General features: G+C 36.9%; 1 protein-coding gene across 1 annotated transcript in view; it reads left to right on the top strand.

The window, feature by feature from the left end:
* LOC114646965 (protein bicaudal C homolog 1-like) overlaps window positions 1–19,987 on the top strand; it is a 370,919-nt gene that overhangs the window by 135,701 nt on the left and 215,231 nt on the right. The window contains exon 2 of the mRNA XM_028795402.2: window positions 1,993–2,039. Within this exon, the coding sequence (XP_028651235.1) occupies window positions 1,993–2,039 (47 nt within the window). The remainder of the gene's footprint in view (window positions 1–1,992; window positions 2,040–19,987) is intronic.

Here is a 19,987-nt window from a genome sequence, read left to right as displayed (position 1 = left end):
GCATTATCAAAAGTATGTAAAGAATAATGGGATAAGTCCAGCATAATTCTAGAGAATGAATGATTGGGTAACCTGCAGTCACTAAAATAGACTGTCTCTGCATTACTGTGTAAGAAAGAAAATCTGGTAATTCTGAAAACCATTTGACAAGGTCTTTAGTTATGTTGGCCAGATCTTTTCCTTGGGAATAGCATCAGTTGAGCTTTAAATGACTTAATAATGCCCTGTTTATTAATTCAGAAAATAACGAAGTATGACTGACTAGTGGAAATCTTCCACTTTCTTCTACAGAACGGTAGAATTTGTTTATTCTAACCATTAAATCTATTTGTGATTAATATTACGGCACTACCTCTCCCAAATAATTCTGGTGGTGTTTTGAATTATACTTATTTTGAAGTCCTGTTGCTTATTTGTCTGCTTGGGTGCACTCACACACGCACACACACACACCCCTTTATTGCAATTTAATATTGTTAGTGCCATTTAACCTTAAACAATGCTTTAAGGCACTGAGAAGAAATTGGAATCTGAGCAGGAAATTCCAGATACAGTACAAAGTAAGGGATTAAAGGCTTTACACAAGTGATATCTCAGTCTGTATTCATGTCTAGGACCCAATAAACAGCAGTACTAGTGATTACTTTTGTGTTTCGAGTATAAAGAAAAATTTTCCCCTGTGATATATGCTTAAAATCAAATGTAAATATTTCTGTATTTAAAATTTGCTATTGGGGCTTTTTCTGTGTGTATTGGTGAAGAATTAATTGTGGTAAAGGTTGCCCAGAGCAAACTTATTTTTACTTTCCCTACATATGCCACATATGTACATATACATATGCTGTATACAAGGAAAATGTTATGATGGGATCAGAATTTCAGCTTCCAGTTTTCATTTTATTTATATGTTTTAGGCACCACTGAACAAAATATATGAATTGGAGTAATATGCATCAGGATGCAAATGAAACAACACAGTTAAAGAAGTTTAGATTTATTGCCATGTCTATTCAGGACAATAATATTCATTACTGTATTTCTCCCATGTACTAGATGCAATAGTACAGTGCAGGCAACAGTGAGTACATACAGTACATGTATGGTAAAGTGAACACTGCACACTAAAAGCAATGTCAGGCAATGTATACCAGAAATATTTGCTCTGTTGTCAGTAGGAGTGTTGCAAGTGCCAGTAGTCCTGTTTCATTTGCTGGGACAGAGAAGGAAGTAAAGTGACAGGGCCAGAGAGAAGAGGTCTTTAATAATACTGTTGTTCTGTCTAAGGTATTGTTTCTTATGCATTTTGTAAACGTAAGGGAGATTTTTTTTTTTTAATTTTGGTGATACTGTGCGCTTAGCTTACTATTCTTTGTAGTGCTTTTCATTGTAGAGCTGAATAGGTGCCATAATGATGTATAATGCAGCCAGTAGTCATAGAATCCACTGAGCACCTGTCAGAGCTGGCGAGCATACATGGAGACAGCCAAGCTTTCCTAAGATGTTGGTGTGCCTTCTTTACAATAGCTGAGATTTGTCTGCCTCCTGCTTTCTGAACTCTGTGCCCAGCTGTTTAGTTTCCTTTATATAAAAAAATGTCTTGACACCACTATGTAAGAAAATGGATATCTGTAAGCTTCTTTATCATTGTTAATTATTGGGTCTATGATGGTAGTGTAATTGAAAAAATTAATGACAAAGTTAGAGCTGTGTCAGCTCTACGTTGCGATAGCAGTACTGTATGTATCTTGAAGAAAACCTCTGTCTGGCAAACTTGTATGTTTTGAGATTTGCTAGGTATATCATGCCTCCCATACTGCCCTTTTTTGTAGCAGAATGTTATCTGGAAACTGAAATTGCACAAATTTTAAGGAAAGAGCTAATGTTTGATTTATGTTTTTTAATCCATTTATAAAACCTACTGTTGAGCACATCCTTGCTTGGTTAATATGTACACATGTCATTTAATTGTCTAAATTTGTTTCCCCCTCACAGCTGCTTCAGAAGGGAAAAACAATGGAGGCGAGGATTTCTTTCAGAAGGTAATGTGATTTTTAAAACTAAAAAAAAAAAAAATGTCTTTTCAGTCCTTAATGTTTCTAACTTTTAGAAAGAATGTCAGTACAGTCTTTTGTATGAACTGGTACACTTAGATTTATATCACCTTTGATTTAACACCAGCTGTTTTTCCATTACAAGAATAATACTATAGGAGATGCTACTTTTAACTTATTTTTCTTTTTTGTTTGTACTTGTGATGGACGATTTCTAGCTTCATTTATTGAAATATCAATACATTGTACTCTAAGGTTTATTTAATTAACCCCAGAAAATTGGCTTTATCATGTGTAATTTTTCAAACTGCCAGACTGCGGAACTGTGCATAGCAATGATTTTTGTCTCAAACATGTTTTACAAGAGTGAACGATTTTTCCCCACTGGAGGCATGAGCTATGCACTATAGATTGTGGACGATATTCAGGTTGATGTTTATTCCAGATTAAACTCTTCTGGTATGGATTTTGAATAAAACAATTACCAGTATGCTAAAAATATATGGAAAACATGGAAATATATATTTAAGTGTAAAATATAATGCATGCAAATCTGTTCATGCAAAAAGTAGGAAGTTTGATTTTTATGTTCTGTGTATTGGAGTCTTAAAGGTAATGTCTTTGTACATCTTGCCTGAAGAAGGGGCCTGAGTTCCCTTGAAAGCTTGCATACTGTAATCTTTTTAGTTAGCCAATACAAGGAGTCGTTTTGCTTGACTTCTCTCTATGTATTCCAAAGGGCAGCTCTACAGTGACCTAAAGCAGAAGGGGCATGGCATTACCTTACTTCTAATTTTATTACTGGGTGGCAAATATACAGGCCATAAAGACCTGAACATCCATGCAAGTCGATGAATATATACAAGCCTCCTCTGCAGTAGGATTAAAATTGCAGTACAGATAGTTCTCTCTTTCTGAACTCCTGATATACAAGTTTATATTTTTATAGCAAAAATAAAAATTTCATTTTTCATAATTTGTTTAAAAGTTGCACATAATTCAACAAATGTGGCCCAAAAACACTATCCAAGCAATTGGATATGTCACTCAGCCTAGCTAAAGGCATTGTGAGGGACGGTAACTCAAACCACTCCATCACCCCCCCCACCCTCAGGTGGTACACCACAGCTGTACTTGCTTCAAATTCAAAGTGCTGCGCGCCATTTCATTCTCAGAAAGTGAATGTTAAAAGCTGTTTTGACTGCTTTCCTTTGCTGTTCGTTGTTTCTTTTGAATTTTTGACACACTTTTTTCAACATGCCAAAAAGACTTCAAACAAGAGACAACCAAGAGCCATAACTTTGGAGCAAAATTATGAAATTATAAGACAACACCAAGCTGGAATTACAGTTAAAGATATCAATGATAGATATTCTTTGAGCACTTCAACTGTCTGTACACTTTTGAAAGAGAGAAATATTTGATCGGAGTTTTAAATAAAAAAAATAATAATAAAAAAAAAATATACACCATGAAATCTGTGTGGCTACAAACAAAAGAGAGATACAGTCATCCCTCCCCTATCGCGAGGGTTACGTTCCAGAGCCCCCTGCGATAGGTGAAAATCCGCGAAGTAGCGACCTATATTTATTTTATTATTTATACATATTATACATATTTACACAAGGCTTTATAAACCCTTCCCACACTCTTATAAACACTTCCTATGCTCTTAAACACTTTCTACATTCTTAAACACCGCAGACCAACACTGCACACTGCACGCAGCGATCAGACGTCGATGTGTCTGCACTCGCTTTGTGAAGGAGGGCAGCTGAACACACGCTGAGCAGAAATGGACTTTGTGCTGCTTCTGCCAAAATGTCTGCTTGTCGCTCTGCGTGTTCGGAAGGAGGAGGAGGAGGAGTGGGGGTGTGTGAGGGCTGAACGCACGTTCGCTCAAACCCCCCTCCCCGGAGGCGCAGTACGCTCCTGCCACTTCGCATTGTCAAGGGGGTGGGGAGCTGAATGAACGCTAAGGAGAAGTGGACTTTGTGCTGCTTGTCGCTCTGCGTGTCAATAATTTAAAAGCCTGTACAGCACCTATTTTCCTGTCTCACTGTCTTGTCTTGCGTGAAGTTAAAATGTTTTATAATAGTGAGATGTTACTCATATCCTTAGCCCGACATCCACATATCATATGTGTTAACAAAGTGTGTTTTATAAGTTTACATGTGTTTAAAGCATGTGGGATGGGTATTTTAAGGCTTAAACTATAAAAATGTTTATATGGTCTTTCTATATCGTGGATTTTCTCCTGTTGCTGATGGGTCTGGAACATAACTTCCACGATAGGCGGGCAATCACTTGTATTTAAAAACCCGCGAAGTCGTGAATCCGCGAAAAGTGAACCGCGAAGTAGCGAGGGATTACTGTAGCGTAATTTTTTGCTATGCTCAAGGACAATAAAGAAGACTGCAAAGAATTCTTTGCTGCAAGCAGTTGATGTTTTGAGCTCTCTAAGAAGAGAGCAGGTGGCATAATGTTAAGTTATAAGGTGAAGCAGCCAGTGTGGATAACGAAGCAGCAAAATCTTTTCCACAAAATTTGAACAGATAATCGAAGAAGAACATTACATGCACTCTCAAATCTTCAATTTGGATGAGATGGGATTATTTTGGAAAAAAGAATGGCATCAAGGAGCTATATCGCAAGAGAAGAATTGTTGATGTCTGGACATAAAGCTGCAAAAGATTGTTTAACTTTGACACCTTTGGGCAGTGCAAGTTCAGATTACAAACTCAAGCCATTGCTTGTTTATAGGTCAGAAGATCCAAGAGCACTAAAAAAACTTTCCAAACGTAACCTTCCTGTCATATGGAAATCCAATAAAAAGGTTTGTGTCGCTGCTTCACTTTTTTAAGATTGGTTTCCTCATCATTACATCCCAGAGGTAAAAGAATATTGCGAGAGCAAAAAAAATCCCATCCATATCCTTTTAATTTTGGATAATGCACATGGGTACCCAGCTGCTCTGCAAAACCACCATCCAAATGTTAAAATTATTTTTTTTTTACCCCCAAACACAACCTCACTCCTTCAGCCTGTGGATCAAGGTGTTCTTGCAACTTTTATGGCATATTATTTACAGGAAATGTTTGAAACTCTCTTTAAAGCCATGGATACAGAAGGAGGTACCTATTCTTAAAGAATTTTAGAAAAATTTTAATGTTTTAGGTGCCATCAACATAATGAAGCATGCGTGGAATAGAATTTTGAAGAAAACTAGGAACAGCGTTTGGCAAAAACTTTGTTCCCTTAATTGCTGATTTTGAAGGGCTTGAAGAACCTGAGGATATCACAGAGCATGAAACTGAAGAAATTGTCCAAATTGGTGAAGAGTTAAATGTTGAAGCTTCTGCATGTCACATAACAGATCTTCTTGAAGCCCTCAGTGACCAGCTTACTAATGAAGAGTTACTCGAAATGGTAGCTTGTGAAAACTTAAAGGAAGAGGAAGATGAAGTTCCCACACCCGACAACTCTGGAAGCATTCCTGAAGAAAAAAAAACACCCCTGCTGAAAACCAAAGTGACCAAAATTGAATGTTACAGTTCTAGCAAAGAAGTGTTTGTTTTTCTCTCAAGGATTTTTTTTTAATTTAAATATGAGTTTAGCTTTTATGAAATGTTAATTCTGATAATACGTTTGTGTTTCCTTTGTTAATTTGACAAAACAATAGGATAAAATTTTTCGGTTGGAACCAAGTCATCATTTCTGTGGGAAAATACCTCCCATTTTAGTAGTTCTAAATTAATGAGTGATTATGAGCTAATTCATTCCAATTTAAGTCGAGAACTACCTGTATTTCTAGATATTCCCTGCTCTGTGCCCCAGTAAATACAAATTATCATCAATACAATAATAATCCAATTTCCCTTCATTCAATCAGAATATGGAACCAATTTAAGGGAAGCACTTTAAGACACAGAAGCTCTTATTTGTTGCTCCTGTACATGAGAACCACTTTTTTCCACCCTCTCAAACATATACAGAATTTAATGCTTGGAAAGTGTGTGGCATTAAAACATTTAGAGACTTGTACATTGACCATGTTTTTGCATCCTACGAGCATTTAAGCTTCAAATGTAACTTCACATTAACACAACTTTTCCACTACTACTAGAAAAACCTTTAAATGCCTATCAGATATCCTTGTTGTCACAATCACTCCTAACCCATTAAAAGGGTTTAAAGTGGAGAAGGACAAACAAAAATCATAATTGCCTTTATCTGACTAATGGCATGTCGACTTATCTTGCTTATTTAGAAGAATCCCATCCCATTTACCTTTAAGGCAGTAGGTAACCGATGTCCTGTACTATGTGAAATTGGAAAAAATCTAATTCTCAGTCAGAGGATCTGTTCAAAACTTTTTCTAAACTATGGCAGGATCTAATGACATTTTAGAATAAGCTTCTATATTGGGGGGAAAAGGGTACGCTTCCTTTCTTGTTGCTTCAAAGATTTGTTTTGTTGGCTTGTTCTCTTCTAATTCTTTTTGGTGGGGGTTGAATTTTGGTTCTGTTAAGTTTGATTTGATTGTATGGATTATTATTTGCTTTTAATTAAAATTAATAATGGATTATTATTTGCTTTTAACTAAAATTAATAAAAATGCTGCAGGATATTTTTTTTTCTTTTAAACCAGCTTCAGACACTTATGTGAAGTAGAGTCTAATGGTGCTTGCATTTCAGAATCAGAATCACTTTTATTCACTAGCAGTTACTGCAGAATAGTACAGTTATAAAGGAGATGTGCAAATGATGATGATCATCAAGTTTTTCCATGTGAACCCTGAATACAATGAGGGCTGTTTGAGGTCATTTATGTTAGGTAGAATGCCTAGAGGGGGCTGGGTGGTCTCGTGGCTTCGGAACCCCTGCAGATTTTTTTTTCTTCAGTGTTTTGTACCCCCCTAGCCATCGGACCTTACTTTTATTCTGTGTTAATTAGTGTTCCCTAGTTTTATTTTATTTTTTCTTTTTCTCTTCATCATGTAAAGCACTTTGAGATACATCATTTGTATGAAAATGTGCTATATAAATAAATGTTGTTGTTGATGTGCACATGAAAATGTGAGTGGGCAGTGTGTGTGCGCACACACATACATGTACTGTGCATACACACCTGCAAGCAGTATATGATAGAACATGTGAATACGCAAAGATGACAAGCTAAATTACTGGTTTGAGAGGGCTATGGCTCTGGGAAGGAAAGTATTTAGGTGTCTGTTAGTTTTAGTTTTAATTGACCTGAAGTGTTTACCAGAGGGGAGTTTTTAGGAACAAGTGATGAGCTTAGAGAGAGGCGTTCGTGGTGATCCTTTTGACATGGTTAGTAACACGAGATGTGTACAGGTCTGTAACAGATGGAAGAACGCAGCCAATTATTTTCTCAGCAGACCTCACAACTCGCTGTAATTTATTTTTGGAGTGTGTTATTATTGGACCAAACCAGAGAACAATGGAGAATGTGACTACAATTTCAATTATGGTTTTATAAAATTGAACTAGGATTGACTGGGAAATATTTCATTTCTTTAGTTGGTATAAAAAGTACACCCAATGCTGAACCTTGTTAGTGATTAAAGTTGTGTTAATGTTCCAGGTGAGAACATTTGTGATAGTTGAACCCTAAAATTTAAATGATTCCACTGTATTGACTGCAGAGTCTTTAATTTCTAGCAGAAGAGGTTGTAACTGCTGTTTGCGAAATTCAATGACCATTTCAACTGTCTTGTTGAACACACACACACACAGGGGCTTACCCCCTGCTCGCTTCGCTTGCTAACCCCCCAGGTCTGTGCTATGCGCCAGCCACTTCGTGTCTCTGCCACTCGCAATGTAAAGATGGGGCTGAACATACCACAAGGAGACGTGGTCACTCCTCTGAAAGCCCCTCCTAAACGGTGATACAATGGGAAACACTTTTTTTTTTTTTTTTTTTACCTCCTTTTTGCTCGATCAGCTGCTGGCCTGCTCGTGATCTGCATCTCGTGCGGGGCTTCGAACATTTAAAAGCCTATACAGCAGCTGTCTTTGTCATCTACTCTTTGTCTTTTATTTCTGGCCCCGGGCGTGGTTAAATCTCTTGGCACAAATTCTAGTCTCGCTGGACATGAGTTCTTGATATTTTAGTTTATAATTTAAAAACTGAATGAGAATCTGAAAATCTAACAACATTACATTAAAGTTTGATAAATTCTGAAAAGAATGATACCAAACATGTATTTGTTTTAAAATAAGCCCGATTTTTAAAGCGTGACAAAAAAGTCACATAAAATCGTTGCACAAAATCATTGCACTTTTAGGTTTAGGATTTTATATATACAGTAATCCCTCGCTACTTCGCGGTTCACTTTTCGCGGATTCACGACTTCACGGGTTTTTAAATACAAGTGATTGCCTGCCTATCGCGGAAGTTATGTTCCAGACCCATCAGCAACAGGAGAAAATCCGCGATATAGAAAGACCATACAAATAAACATTGTTATAGTTTAAGCCTTAAAATACCCATCCCACATGCTTTAAACACATGTAAACTTATAAAACACACTTTGTTAACACATATGATATGTGGATGTCGGGCTAAGGATATGAGTAACATCTCACTATTATAAAACATTTTAACTTCACGCAAGACAAGACAGTGAGACAGGAAAATTGGTGATGTACAGGCTTAAAATTATTGATACGCAGAGCGACAAGCAGCACAAAGTCCACTTCTCCTTAGCGTTCATTCAGCTCCCCACCCCCTTGACAATGCGAAGTGGCAGGAGCGTACTGCGCTTCCGGGGAGGGGGGGTTTGAGCGAAGGTGCGTTCAGCTCTCACACACCCACACACACACACACTCCTTCTTCCTAACGCGCAGAGCGACAAGCAGGCATTTTGGCAGACGCAGCACAAAGTCCATTTCTGCTCAGCGTGTGTTCAGCTGCCCCCCTTCACAAAGCGAGTGCAGACACATTGATGTCTGATCGCTGTGTGCAGTGTTGGTCTGAGGTGTTTAAGAATGTAGAAAGTGTTTAAGAGCATAGGAAGTGTTTATAAGAGCGTGGAAAAGGTTAACAAGAGAGTGAGAAAGGTTTATAAGAGTGTGGGAAGGGTTTATAAAGCCTTAAAATATGTATAAATAATAAAATAAATATAGGTCGCTACTTCGCGGATTTTCACCTATCGTGGGGGGCTCTGGAACGTAACCCCCGCGATAGGTGAGGGATTACTGTACTGTGTTTTTTGCTCCATAAGGTGCACCTGACCATAAGATACACCTAGGTTTAGAGGAGGAAAACAAGAAAAAAATATTCTGAACCAAATGGTGTACTAATATATTTAATAAAATATAGCAGAATAATATTTCAACCATGTAAAGTCAACAGCGGTATTAAGAACCATCATCACTGTCATTAGCAAATGAGGAGAGACTTTAAGGTTCAAGCACTCTTCTAGTTTTCTGGAAACTCCAAGAACTCCTCATCGCTAGTGTTAGAATTTATGAAACTCAGTTGCTCACAATCACTATCACTTTCTTCACTATCTTCATATACTGTATGATACTATCTTCAGTTCCATCTAAGGCATTGCTAATGGCAGTTCCACCTGCAGCTATAGACTCTTCAGTTCGCGAGCGACTCTCCACGTTAGTGTTTAGATCTGGACGGTGCATGTGCCCAAAACATCATCATTTATATGTTACTTACATAAAAGCCAGATCGAATGTAATTTACCTTGATTTATTTACTTACTTCCTACAGCATAAAGTCACAAGTAGACTGCAGCGCTTCCTGTGTTTGATCAACATGGGCATGTTCAAAAGATACATGTGTAATGCCACAAAAAGTGCACGCTGACACTTCAGTTCATAAGGAATGGTACGAGAATGCTGTCAGACTTCTTTTTTGGGCACATGCACCATCCATATCTAAACACTATAGTGGACAGTAGTTCGCATACTGAAGAGTCTAATAACTGCAGGTGGAAGCTGCCATTTCTGTACTTTATATTTAAGAGCCAGATCGAATGTTATTTACCTATTTACCTTGATTTATTTACTTACTACCTACAGTGTAAAGTCACAAGTAGATTGCAGAGCTTGCCATGTACATATACAAAGTAAAGCGACGGCAAAAGTACGCGACAAGCATTCTTTCTCCGATGTAGAACCCTCGTCATCATCTGAGTCAGGTCAGGTAATACACATCACGGTCTGTGAAGCAATATTTGCTCCATAAGATGCACAGACATTTCCACCCTGTTCAGGAAAAAAAGTGTGTTTTATGGAGCGAAAAATACGGTGTAATATAATATTTACTTGGTATTTACTTGTCCCTTCTCATTGCTTGCTTAATCATTGTAATGGTACTTGTGTTTTGGGGGGGGGGGGGGGGGCATCAGATATTTATGACACAGTAATATTCTGATCATTTTGTATTTCTAAACACTGATTGTCATTCAGAGACAACCACACAGCTCCAGTTTTCCCTACCCTTCCTAATGTGGATTTCTCTTAAATTAACTAATGCAATAAGGAATAACAGCAGTCATCGATAGATTGATCTGTACTAACTGAAAGCCCCAGTTCAGCAGCTTACCTTCCAAATATCTTGATCACAGTCTCTTTTTTTTTTTCTTTTGACTTTAAGAGACAAATCACACACAGAATCACATCCACACACCCCAATTTTTTCTTTGTATTTTTCCCCTGTTATTTGTATCTGCCAGAGGTGATCTCTCCATGAAACATAGTTTATCACTGACAGAAAGCTGCACTGTGGTTTGTTTCCTTATTGACAGTTTCATTTAAGAGTATTCCAGATCAGGAAGGATCTAAAGGATGGATCATTTTTGTATGGAGAAAACGAACTGCATGGTTTCATGTGCATTGCATGCTAATCACTGATTAGGGATACCAAATGATGAGAATATTCTTGCTTCACAAATAATTGATGGTTTGTGCCGGGTTTTAACTATAAACTAAAGTTAATACAAATTGTCTAATGTATCCTTAGCACGCTATGTTCCAGATGTATTCTGAGAAGTGATACCTTTTATATTTTTTTCTTTTCAAGTTTTAGCTTATGGTACAACATTTTTGTGTATGTGAAATCCATGGACTAAAGCTGACTTTCTTTTCGGAGACTGAGTTTTCTTGTACTCTCATGCCTTGCAAGTAAACGACAGTAAATGCCCTGGGTATTTATTTGTCCTTTCTCATGCTGACACAGGAAATCCCAAACTTAATCAGTAGTGTGTGTGTGTGTGTGTGTACGCGCGTGCGTTTTACGACAGTTTATAAAAAGAATTGAACATTGGGTATTTGTTACAGGAATATTCTGATCATTCTGCATCTCTGGTCACTGATCAGCATCCAGAAGAAATAGCACAACTCCAGCGTTTCTCTCCTTAAAGAGGATAGTCATATCAGCAAACGGGACTCCTCACCCTTCTTGACGTAGATTGCCATTCACTGAAATGCTTCCATTAAGGAACACCAGAAATCATTGTGTGGCTTTCAGTCAATGTTAAACTAACATTTCATGGGTTGAAAAAGGGGGCATACAGTGGTTGCGGTCAGTGCTTTCTAATAACGTGGGAGATGCATTAGGAGCTGGAGAGGCGGGCAGAACGAGTTGGGATGGCATGAAGCAGGGTCGAAATTTGTCGAGTGTTTTAAATTATGAAAGAAAAAAGTGCTTTGGAATCGGGGACCCCCAACCAAGATGTCTTGTAAAATAAAAAGTGTCTGATAAGGAAAATAAGCTTCTAATGGAAATAAAAATAATCCAAGTACGTAATTATTAATCCAATTACGTAATTAGTTTGAACTTTTTTTGCCTGACCCCTAAGGGGTTCCGTAACCAACTTCTTCTGCACTGAACTGTATAAACTAATCAATAAGAACTGAAAATAAAGTGGTAATTGTAGTAACAGGACAGAGACAGGATGCCCTCACATGACTGTTTACATAGAACTAACCTCCAAATCATGATCCATTGGAAAAATCATAATCTCAGCAGAGATTTAAAGCCAGTCTGTCAGAGGACAGGCATGGAAGGTAAACAATGGGGCAGAAACACTGTAGTTTATCTGGGGAAACCAGGGATCAAAACAACAAGCAGGAGATGATACAGACGTACTTGCGTGAAAACCAGAGAATTAAACCGCTCAAACGTGTTACACAAACACTTCTCAAAGTGCATAGGCAGCTAGTGATGAAGCTATTGTATGTGGTTATAATGCATGCTGTCTAACCAGCTGTAACTCGCGCTGTCACTTCTGTCTGCAGCGCACTATTTGCTATATATATCATTTCTTCTTTGTTTATGTAATGTTATACGTTATTTATATTTGCGACAATACTTAAAATGCTGCATAATATGACATGTTTAAAGTCAAAACTAATTTCTTCACACACCACACATAAACAGCAGTGCAGTTCAGTGGAAAAGGGGTAAAAAAAGACAGTGTTTAGGATCTGCCCCAATTTACAGAAGCTATTCACTACAAACTGTATTTGGTGCAACCTATTAAATTAATAGATCACAATATTTTTTAATACATTGTTTGTAAATTAAACTTATCGTTCATATCATGGCACTTGATATATTGCCCAGGCCTATGATGAAGCATAAAAACACAAATACTCTCTCCAGATTTAAGTGTTTTTGCAGTTGTTTTCAATTGCAGATGTGTTCGTCAGAAAGCTGAGAAATTTAGTGTTTTTTTTTCTGTTTCCTGAAAATTTATACTCATTACTTTAACTATTAAGAGAAAGTGAAAATCCTAATTTTTTCTTTTCATGAATATCTGATTACTCATCACCATACACTCAGTCTATGTGATTTATTCAATACCTCATGCTACAGAACATTTAGTAGTGTAACTACACAGAAAGTTTATCATTCTCCTGCAAAAGTCTAAGAAGTGTGGAAGTGTTTAACAGATCATACTTCACATTCTCTTGTTGTCTGGTCAGTCAGTGTGCTGAGCAGTATGATTCAAAGTTTACCTCACTGCCGTCGCATATCATCTGCCCCTAATAAGGTGTAAGATTTTATGAATCAAATGGAAGGAAGAAGTAAAGATTTTGGTGAATATATGGATTTTTCCAATATACTTGTATTTTGGCAATCATCCTTTAACAATATAAAGTTAAATTTGGAGAAAAACTGCAAAAATGGCAGGGAAAGATGTTTATTCCAAAACATAAACACAGTTTAAATAACCATTGTACTGTGTCAACACATTTTCCAGGACATTTACCAAAGTTTCTAATAGCAAGATTTTTGTTTTTATTTCTCAAACAGATAAAGAGCATAAGCTCGAAAGTTCACTGACAATTTGTGAGTGCACCTATTATACTGTTTAAAAAGTAAATCTAGTCCTTCAGGATGCAGCACAGTATGAAACATGTGGCATAATATTAGTGTGATAAAGTATGTAGAAAGAAACTCTGTAAAGGACGATTTGCAGTTTATGAAAATATGCTTTATTTATGATAAATCGGTCCACTTAAAATGTAAACATTGTGAGACAAACTATATAGCTAAGTAACCTATTTCTGCCTAACGGTATGAATTTGATTTTAGTAAAATTTGAAAAGAAGAGGAAAAACAAATATGTTTTTCTAGAGTTTATCTTAAATTCTGATATCTTAAACATAGATTTTTCTTTCCGTTTGCAAAAATAGATGATGTTTAACAAATACAAGGTAAATGAATGCAAAATGCACTATACCATATACCATAATAAATTCTATGTTACTGTTTGTCTTACAGAAGTACAATATGATTTGATGTCTTCATTTGTTTGATAAACAGATGCATATAATGGTAAAAATGAGCGTTTTAACTTTATCTATATATAGTATTTATGTATTTTTCAGTTCTGTTCAGCAGGCCCCAGGTATGATGTGCAACCATCATAGTATCTTTGATAGAGTTAGCTATCTCTTAAATATAGCCTGTTCTTTAAATATCATTTTAAATTAAAACAAAGCTGAAACAAAAAATGTAACCCAAAACATTTGAATTATTTTAATTTTGTTTTAACTTAAATATTCAAACAGTGATCATTGTTTTGTATTTTGACAAAATACAGCATTATTGTAAAACAGGGAGTGCTATTGTACGATTATGTAGCTGATTTGTTGAGTTTTTCAGTACTGTCGGGTAGATCTTTGTGTGTTTCATTTTTTTTTTTTCAAATTAAGCCTCTTTTAATTTGGTTGTTTCATTCCAGCATTAACACAATTCTTTAGTTTATTTTGTTTCACCTGAAGAATTTCAGGGTAAGTGCTTTTGGCATTGGAATACGTCTGAGAAATTGTAGAATGTCTATTAAGTCTGTATATTTTTATAATAGTATTTGGGTGGAGAACTGTGTTTTAGACCAATACTTACTTGATTAGAAGTCAGATGTGAGAGCAAAAAAGAAAAAAAAATCCCAAAACACATTCCTCTTATTTTTCATCTTGATCAAATTGTCATTCCACAAGAAGCCCACCCTTTTCCTGACTATTTAAAACTTAATGCTTAGTTAAACAGCTGCATTGCATTTTCCATGGAGATGTATGCCACTCGCTGTGCCCCATGAGTATTTATTAACCACACAGTAAAAGTTTCCCTAGATACCTTTACCTGTTTGTGTTATGTGTATTTAAGTATAAGTAACTCGAAAATTGAACCCCACAGTTGATAAAACATATACATTAGTTTAAAAATAATTCTACTTGTTTCCTTTAAAATCATAGTCTTCAATTTTTGGAAAGCTAAATTAACATTTTGCGATATCTAAAAGTACATTTCAGAAATTTTACAATCCAGTTAACCTTAAAAACATATCTAAAGCTTATTTTGAAATATTGTGAATCAAATTTAATTAACACTTCTGTAGTAATTTCTGAGATATGAGATAATTTTTCCGAATTTTTAAGTAAATTCCTGTGCAATTTGATATCTTAGATGGTGTGAGGGGGTCCTCACAGGAAACATTGAGATGCACAAGTACAGTACTCACAGGTATGCTAAGAAACATTGTCTCTGCTCTAAGATGAAATTGAAAGAGCACTTTTCAGTATATTAAATAGGAGGTGGATGCAACAGACAGCTTTAAGTCCTTTATCAAACATGTTGTTCTCAACAGAGTCAAAACGGTGATCAGAATCTGTCTCGAGGTTTGTGGGTTACAATGCACAAAGATAAGCTGACACTGAAACAATTTATTTCATCTCTTTTACGCATAGCTGTGGCATGTAACATGAATGACTAATCATAGACAAATATATATCAATAGAAAGGGCTCAATTTCAGCTAACCAATTGTAATGAGCCTTTCACTGTATGTGGCTTGACATAGGTGGGTTCTTGGTATGTACATTTTTCAAATTGCATATTTTAATAATGAAAGACAACAGACAACATGGAAACGTGTGATTTATTTTGGAAGCAGACAGCCTTGGGTATGTAAAAATACCATTACTGATTTTGATTGACTTGTGGCATTATTATAAGGTGCACAGACAACTTTGAGGACACCTCGTGGAGAAGTAGCTACATGAAAGGTTTGGTATCTACTTGATGGATATCTCACTATTTTAAGGCTGCAGTTACTATTAATATTTAAATATTTTACATTACAGAAAAAGGCTCCAAGATCACTTGAATAATGGAGGTACTTTTAATAAAACTCCAGTGAATAGGATTTCTGTTTAGTAGGTTGTTAGTTAATTATGGAAAGTGGATGATATTTCTTTATTCCATTTCATAGAGGCTGACATTAGCACATCATGACTGGCAGACTGACTTAAATAAAATGTAACCTTCCCAGGTACCATCATACCATTAGTTCTGGCTGAAGTGAGACACCTGAAGTAATCTTTGCACCATGGGCACAACTAGCCTCTTGTTCATCAAATAAAAACCCAAGAAATTAATTGTTTTGTGTTTTCCTGTCATTTTTGAGATATATATTGTATATACAGTATACAGCGTCAGCATGGCACTGCCAGATATAAACACTAGTGTGGTGAATTGCTTGGGTAGTAAAGTGACTGTAGCTGCTGGTGGAAGTTCCCGTCACACTTGCCAAGCAGAGTTGTGTTGCAGTGCAGCAGTCTATTAGCCAGCAAAAGTGATGTGAAGAAGCAGTCTATTGTTACAATTTCTGCCTTTCTCCAGTCTGATAGTGGTCACAGGACATCGTATCTTTGATTGCTGGTAGAACAAATAGTTCTGAGCTGGCATCAACCATAGCACCCACTGTGGTCATCGCTGCTCTTGTGGAAGAAAAAAATGGAGATAAACAGCTTCAACTCAGAGAGGGAGAGGCAAGTTTGTTGTACCACGTGAACATCACTGAGAGAATAAAACTGAATAATAAAAAAAGCTGCAACTTTTACAAGTAGCCAAAATTTACACTGGGTGTTAGACTCGAATCAAATGTATGTTTTTATTAAATTATAGTAATAATAATAATAGTAGCTCACTACTCAAAACGCGGAGTGTTGGGATTCAAACCAGCAACTTTTTGGTTATAAGGCAGCAGTTCTTACCTCTGCACCATTCAAGAATACGTATTAACTTTCTGTCAAGGTCGGACAACGGTAAGTAGAAACAGTCTTGGTGGAATAGCCCTTCTTGAATTGACTGATTAGGATACAGTCTGTTCTGTATAAGAAAGAAAGACACCTTGTTAGAGATGACACTTTACAGTATTTTGAATAGAAAGGAGAGAAGAGACACTGGTTTGTAATTACCTACTTGAGATCGGTTGAGAGTGTATTTCTTTAGAAGAAGTGTTATTAGGACTTGTTTGAATGATATAGGAAAAGTTCCTGTGCTGAATGAGGCATTGACGATGTGTGTAATTGCCGAAATGGATGGAGAAAAAGCATGAAGAAGATATGAGGGGATGGAGTCAAGTGGACAGGTAGTTTGGTGACTAGAGAGGAGGTTGGAAAATCAGTGCTGTAGAGAGGAGAGAAAGAGGAGAATATTGGGGTGTGTTCAGGAGGGAGTGGACTGGCCGGAGGGGGTGATGAGAATTGACTCAGGATGATGGTCACCTTTTCCTGAAAAATGGTTGCAAAGTCATTGACAGTCAAGGAGGTTGAGAGTGAAGGGTTTAGGGGATAGGTGAAAGCAGAGAACAAACCACAAGTATCAAGTGTTGCTAATCCTGTTTTGAAATAAACTTAACTTCTCTTCTGCTATTACCAAGGATAAGGAAGATATTAATACTTATCCAGATTAGCCTGGGCCTTTGACTTCCTCCATTTCCTTCCAGCTGTCCTAAGCTCTTCCCATAACCTGTGTAGAGTTTAAAAAACCTTTGGCAGGAGGTTCTTTCACATGCAGGCTTAGTGGAGAGAGGACAGATAGTAACAAGAAACGGGACAGAGTTGAGCAGAGTTTGAGTTGTAGCATTGGTGTTAAGAGAGGAGATTAGCAAAGAGAAACAGGTGGATGAGAGGTAGCAGAGGTGACAGCTGAAGTACACAGTGGGAGGAAAGGAGCAGAGAGAACTAAATGAAAATGTGGTTGGATGTATGTAGTGGAGTGACAGTAGCGTTAGTGGGTAAACAGTTTAGTGAAAGAATGAGCCCCAGAAGTTTGCCAGCTTTTTGAGTTGGTGAGGTGTGGAACTGTGGCAGGGTGAAAGAGGGAAGAAGAAAAAGGAAGTCTGTACAAGGACTGTCCAGGTGGATGTTGAGGTTGCTACAAATTTAGAATTGGACTGCTATCATCTGGAATACAGGAGAACAGCACATCATGCTCTTTGAGGAATTTTCTTAGCAGACCTGGATTATGGTAAAGAACATCATTGTTAATGGGTTAGGGTGCAGTGATTGCATAATATTTGAAAGTGATGTAGTTGCATACAGTTCCCGGCAGTGTGACCATTGGGTTCTTGGTCACCTCCCTGCATAAGAAAGGACATTCTTATGCAGTTACTAAGCTTTGCCGGACGGCCAGCTCTAGGAAGAGTTCTGGTGGTTTCAAACATTTTTAGTTATGCAATAATTGAGGCCAGTGTGCTCCTGGGAACACTCAAAGCTTTTGAGATGGTTTTATGCTGAAGGACAAAGTGGGCATTGCCCATTCTTCTAGGCTTTAGTGGCACACAAGACCTGTTAAGAGAGCAGATTTAATAGGGATGCACACATCCAGCTTCACCAAACCCCCATTTACATTCCAAACTAAGTAGCTGAACCATAGTTCATACCAGTCCTATCCCTGGACTTCATCTTATTAACAAAAATGTAAATCAGAGTTCAACTGACATCATTGCAGAGGCCTCTTTCAGACCAGAGGTTGCCAAATAGACACTTGAATCAAAACAAAGTGCTATTATTCAGTGAGTCTCAACTGTGAGGGACAAAATAATGTGCCTATGAGAAGGCACCTATTTTGTAACTGATATGGCTTTAATCCAATCATGAGAAATTACACATTCCTTCAAAAACTAGCTGCACTCTGAACACAGGGAATTCTCTGGGCATTCTATTTGAAATGACCTACTGCACTATCTGAAACCCACTCGTCCCTGAAACCTAAAAACTGATGAGCATCTCTCTCTTTGGGAGCTGAAAGCTGGTAATCTCTTTTCTTTGTGGACCTGAAAACCAAGAACCAGTCTGCGGTGAAGACTAAGAAGCATCTAAACTCTTGCGCCAGAAAGAGTAGTGTTTTCCCTATGAAGTTGCAGAGGACACAGCAGAGAAGAAGCACAACATATCACAAACAAAGAACCATGTCACAAAGAGAAATAGTTCACTCCAAAGCAAGAAGAATCCTTCACTTGAACCCAGAGCAGTAAAAACATTGCAACTCCACACAACATCAGGCATTATCTTTAAAGACAGTGTCATAAAACTGTTTATGTTCAAACATAAATTGGAACTTGAAATAGCTAGTACACAGCGAGCTTCTTCTGTGTTATATTTGTCTGTTTTATGGACTACTGTCTTGTAGGTCAATATATACACAGTTACCATATTTCTGTGTTTCTTGTTTTTATCAATAAACTAGCTGATTACCCAGTGGCTTTGCTCACTGAGTGCAAGGGAAAAAAATAAAATGTAGTATTTATAAAATAAGTTTGTTAATTGCCAATTTTATTTTTCAACAAATAAAGAGCACTTACAATAACATAGAAATCCATATAAACAACATTATTAACATCATTATCATATGAGAATAGTAATATATAAGAAGCACATTGCATATAAATATAAATTATTAAACAGTAAAATCTTCTATAATACGCTACCGTGGCTGTTCGCTTGTCTGTCCAGGATTTTAAATCACCTGTACCTCTCAGACCGTTTCACCTATTGACTTGAAATTTGGTACACATATACTACGTGACGTCTACTATCCGCTTTCAGGGTGATGATTTTAGTACTCTTTTTACCTTTATTTTATTTTACTGTAGAATCAATTCTCGGCAGCAAGCAGCAGTGCGGCCGTGCGGCGAATGTGTATGGCACCGTTCTCATACCCTACCACCTTCTCTAGTCATTCTTGAGGCAGATAGAAGACTTAAGTGCCAGATTAAGTGAAGGTTAAAGAAAACGTACTAAATAATTGCAAGCACATCAACCTCTGAGCAAACGAATGCTAAACGTACAGAGAAAGAGGATGAATACTATGAATGCTCAAGTCAAGTGTATTCACTGCACGTTTCTGGTATTTTGATAAAAGAATTTGAACAACATATAAGAAGCGTATAAATTATTAAACAGTAATACATTAACATTTAAGAAGTAAAGATACATTGAGTACTACTGTGGTGCTTTCGGGTATAGTACATTTTTTGTTTGCCCATTACGTGCATAAATGTATAACATTTTTTGGTGTACCTACCCGAGAACACGCAACATATAACTGACCTTGGGAGAAGCATGAATTTTAAACACACATTGAGTTCA

This window comes from Erpetoichthys calabaricus, chromosome 2 (assembly GCF_900747795.2).
Source record: "Erpetoichthys calabaricus chromosome 2, fErpCal1.3, whole genome shotgun sequence".
In the NCBI taxonomy this organism is placed as follows: domain Eukaryota; kingdom Metazoa; phylum Chordata; class Cladistia; order Polypteriformes; family Polypteridae; genus Erpetoichthys; species Erpetoichthys calabaricus.
The sequence above is the reverse complement of the archived record's forward strand: the minus strand, read 5'-3'. Positions and strand labels throughout refer to the sequence as shown.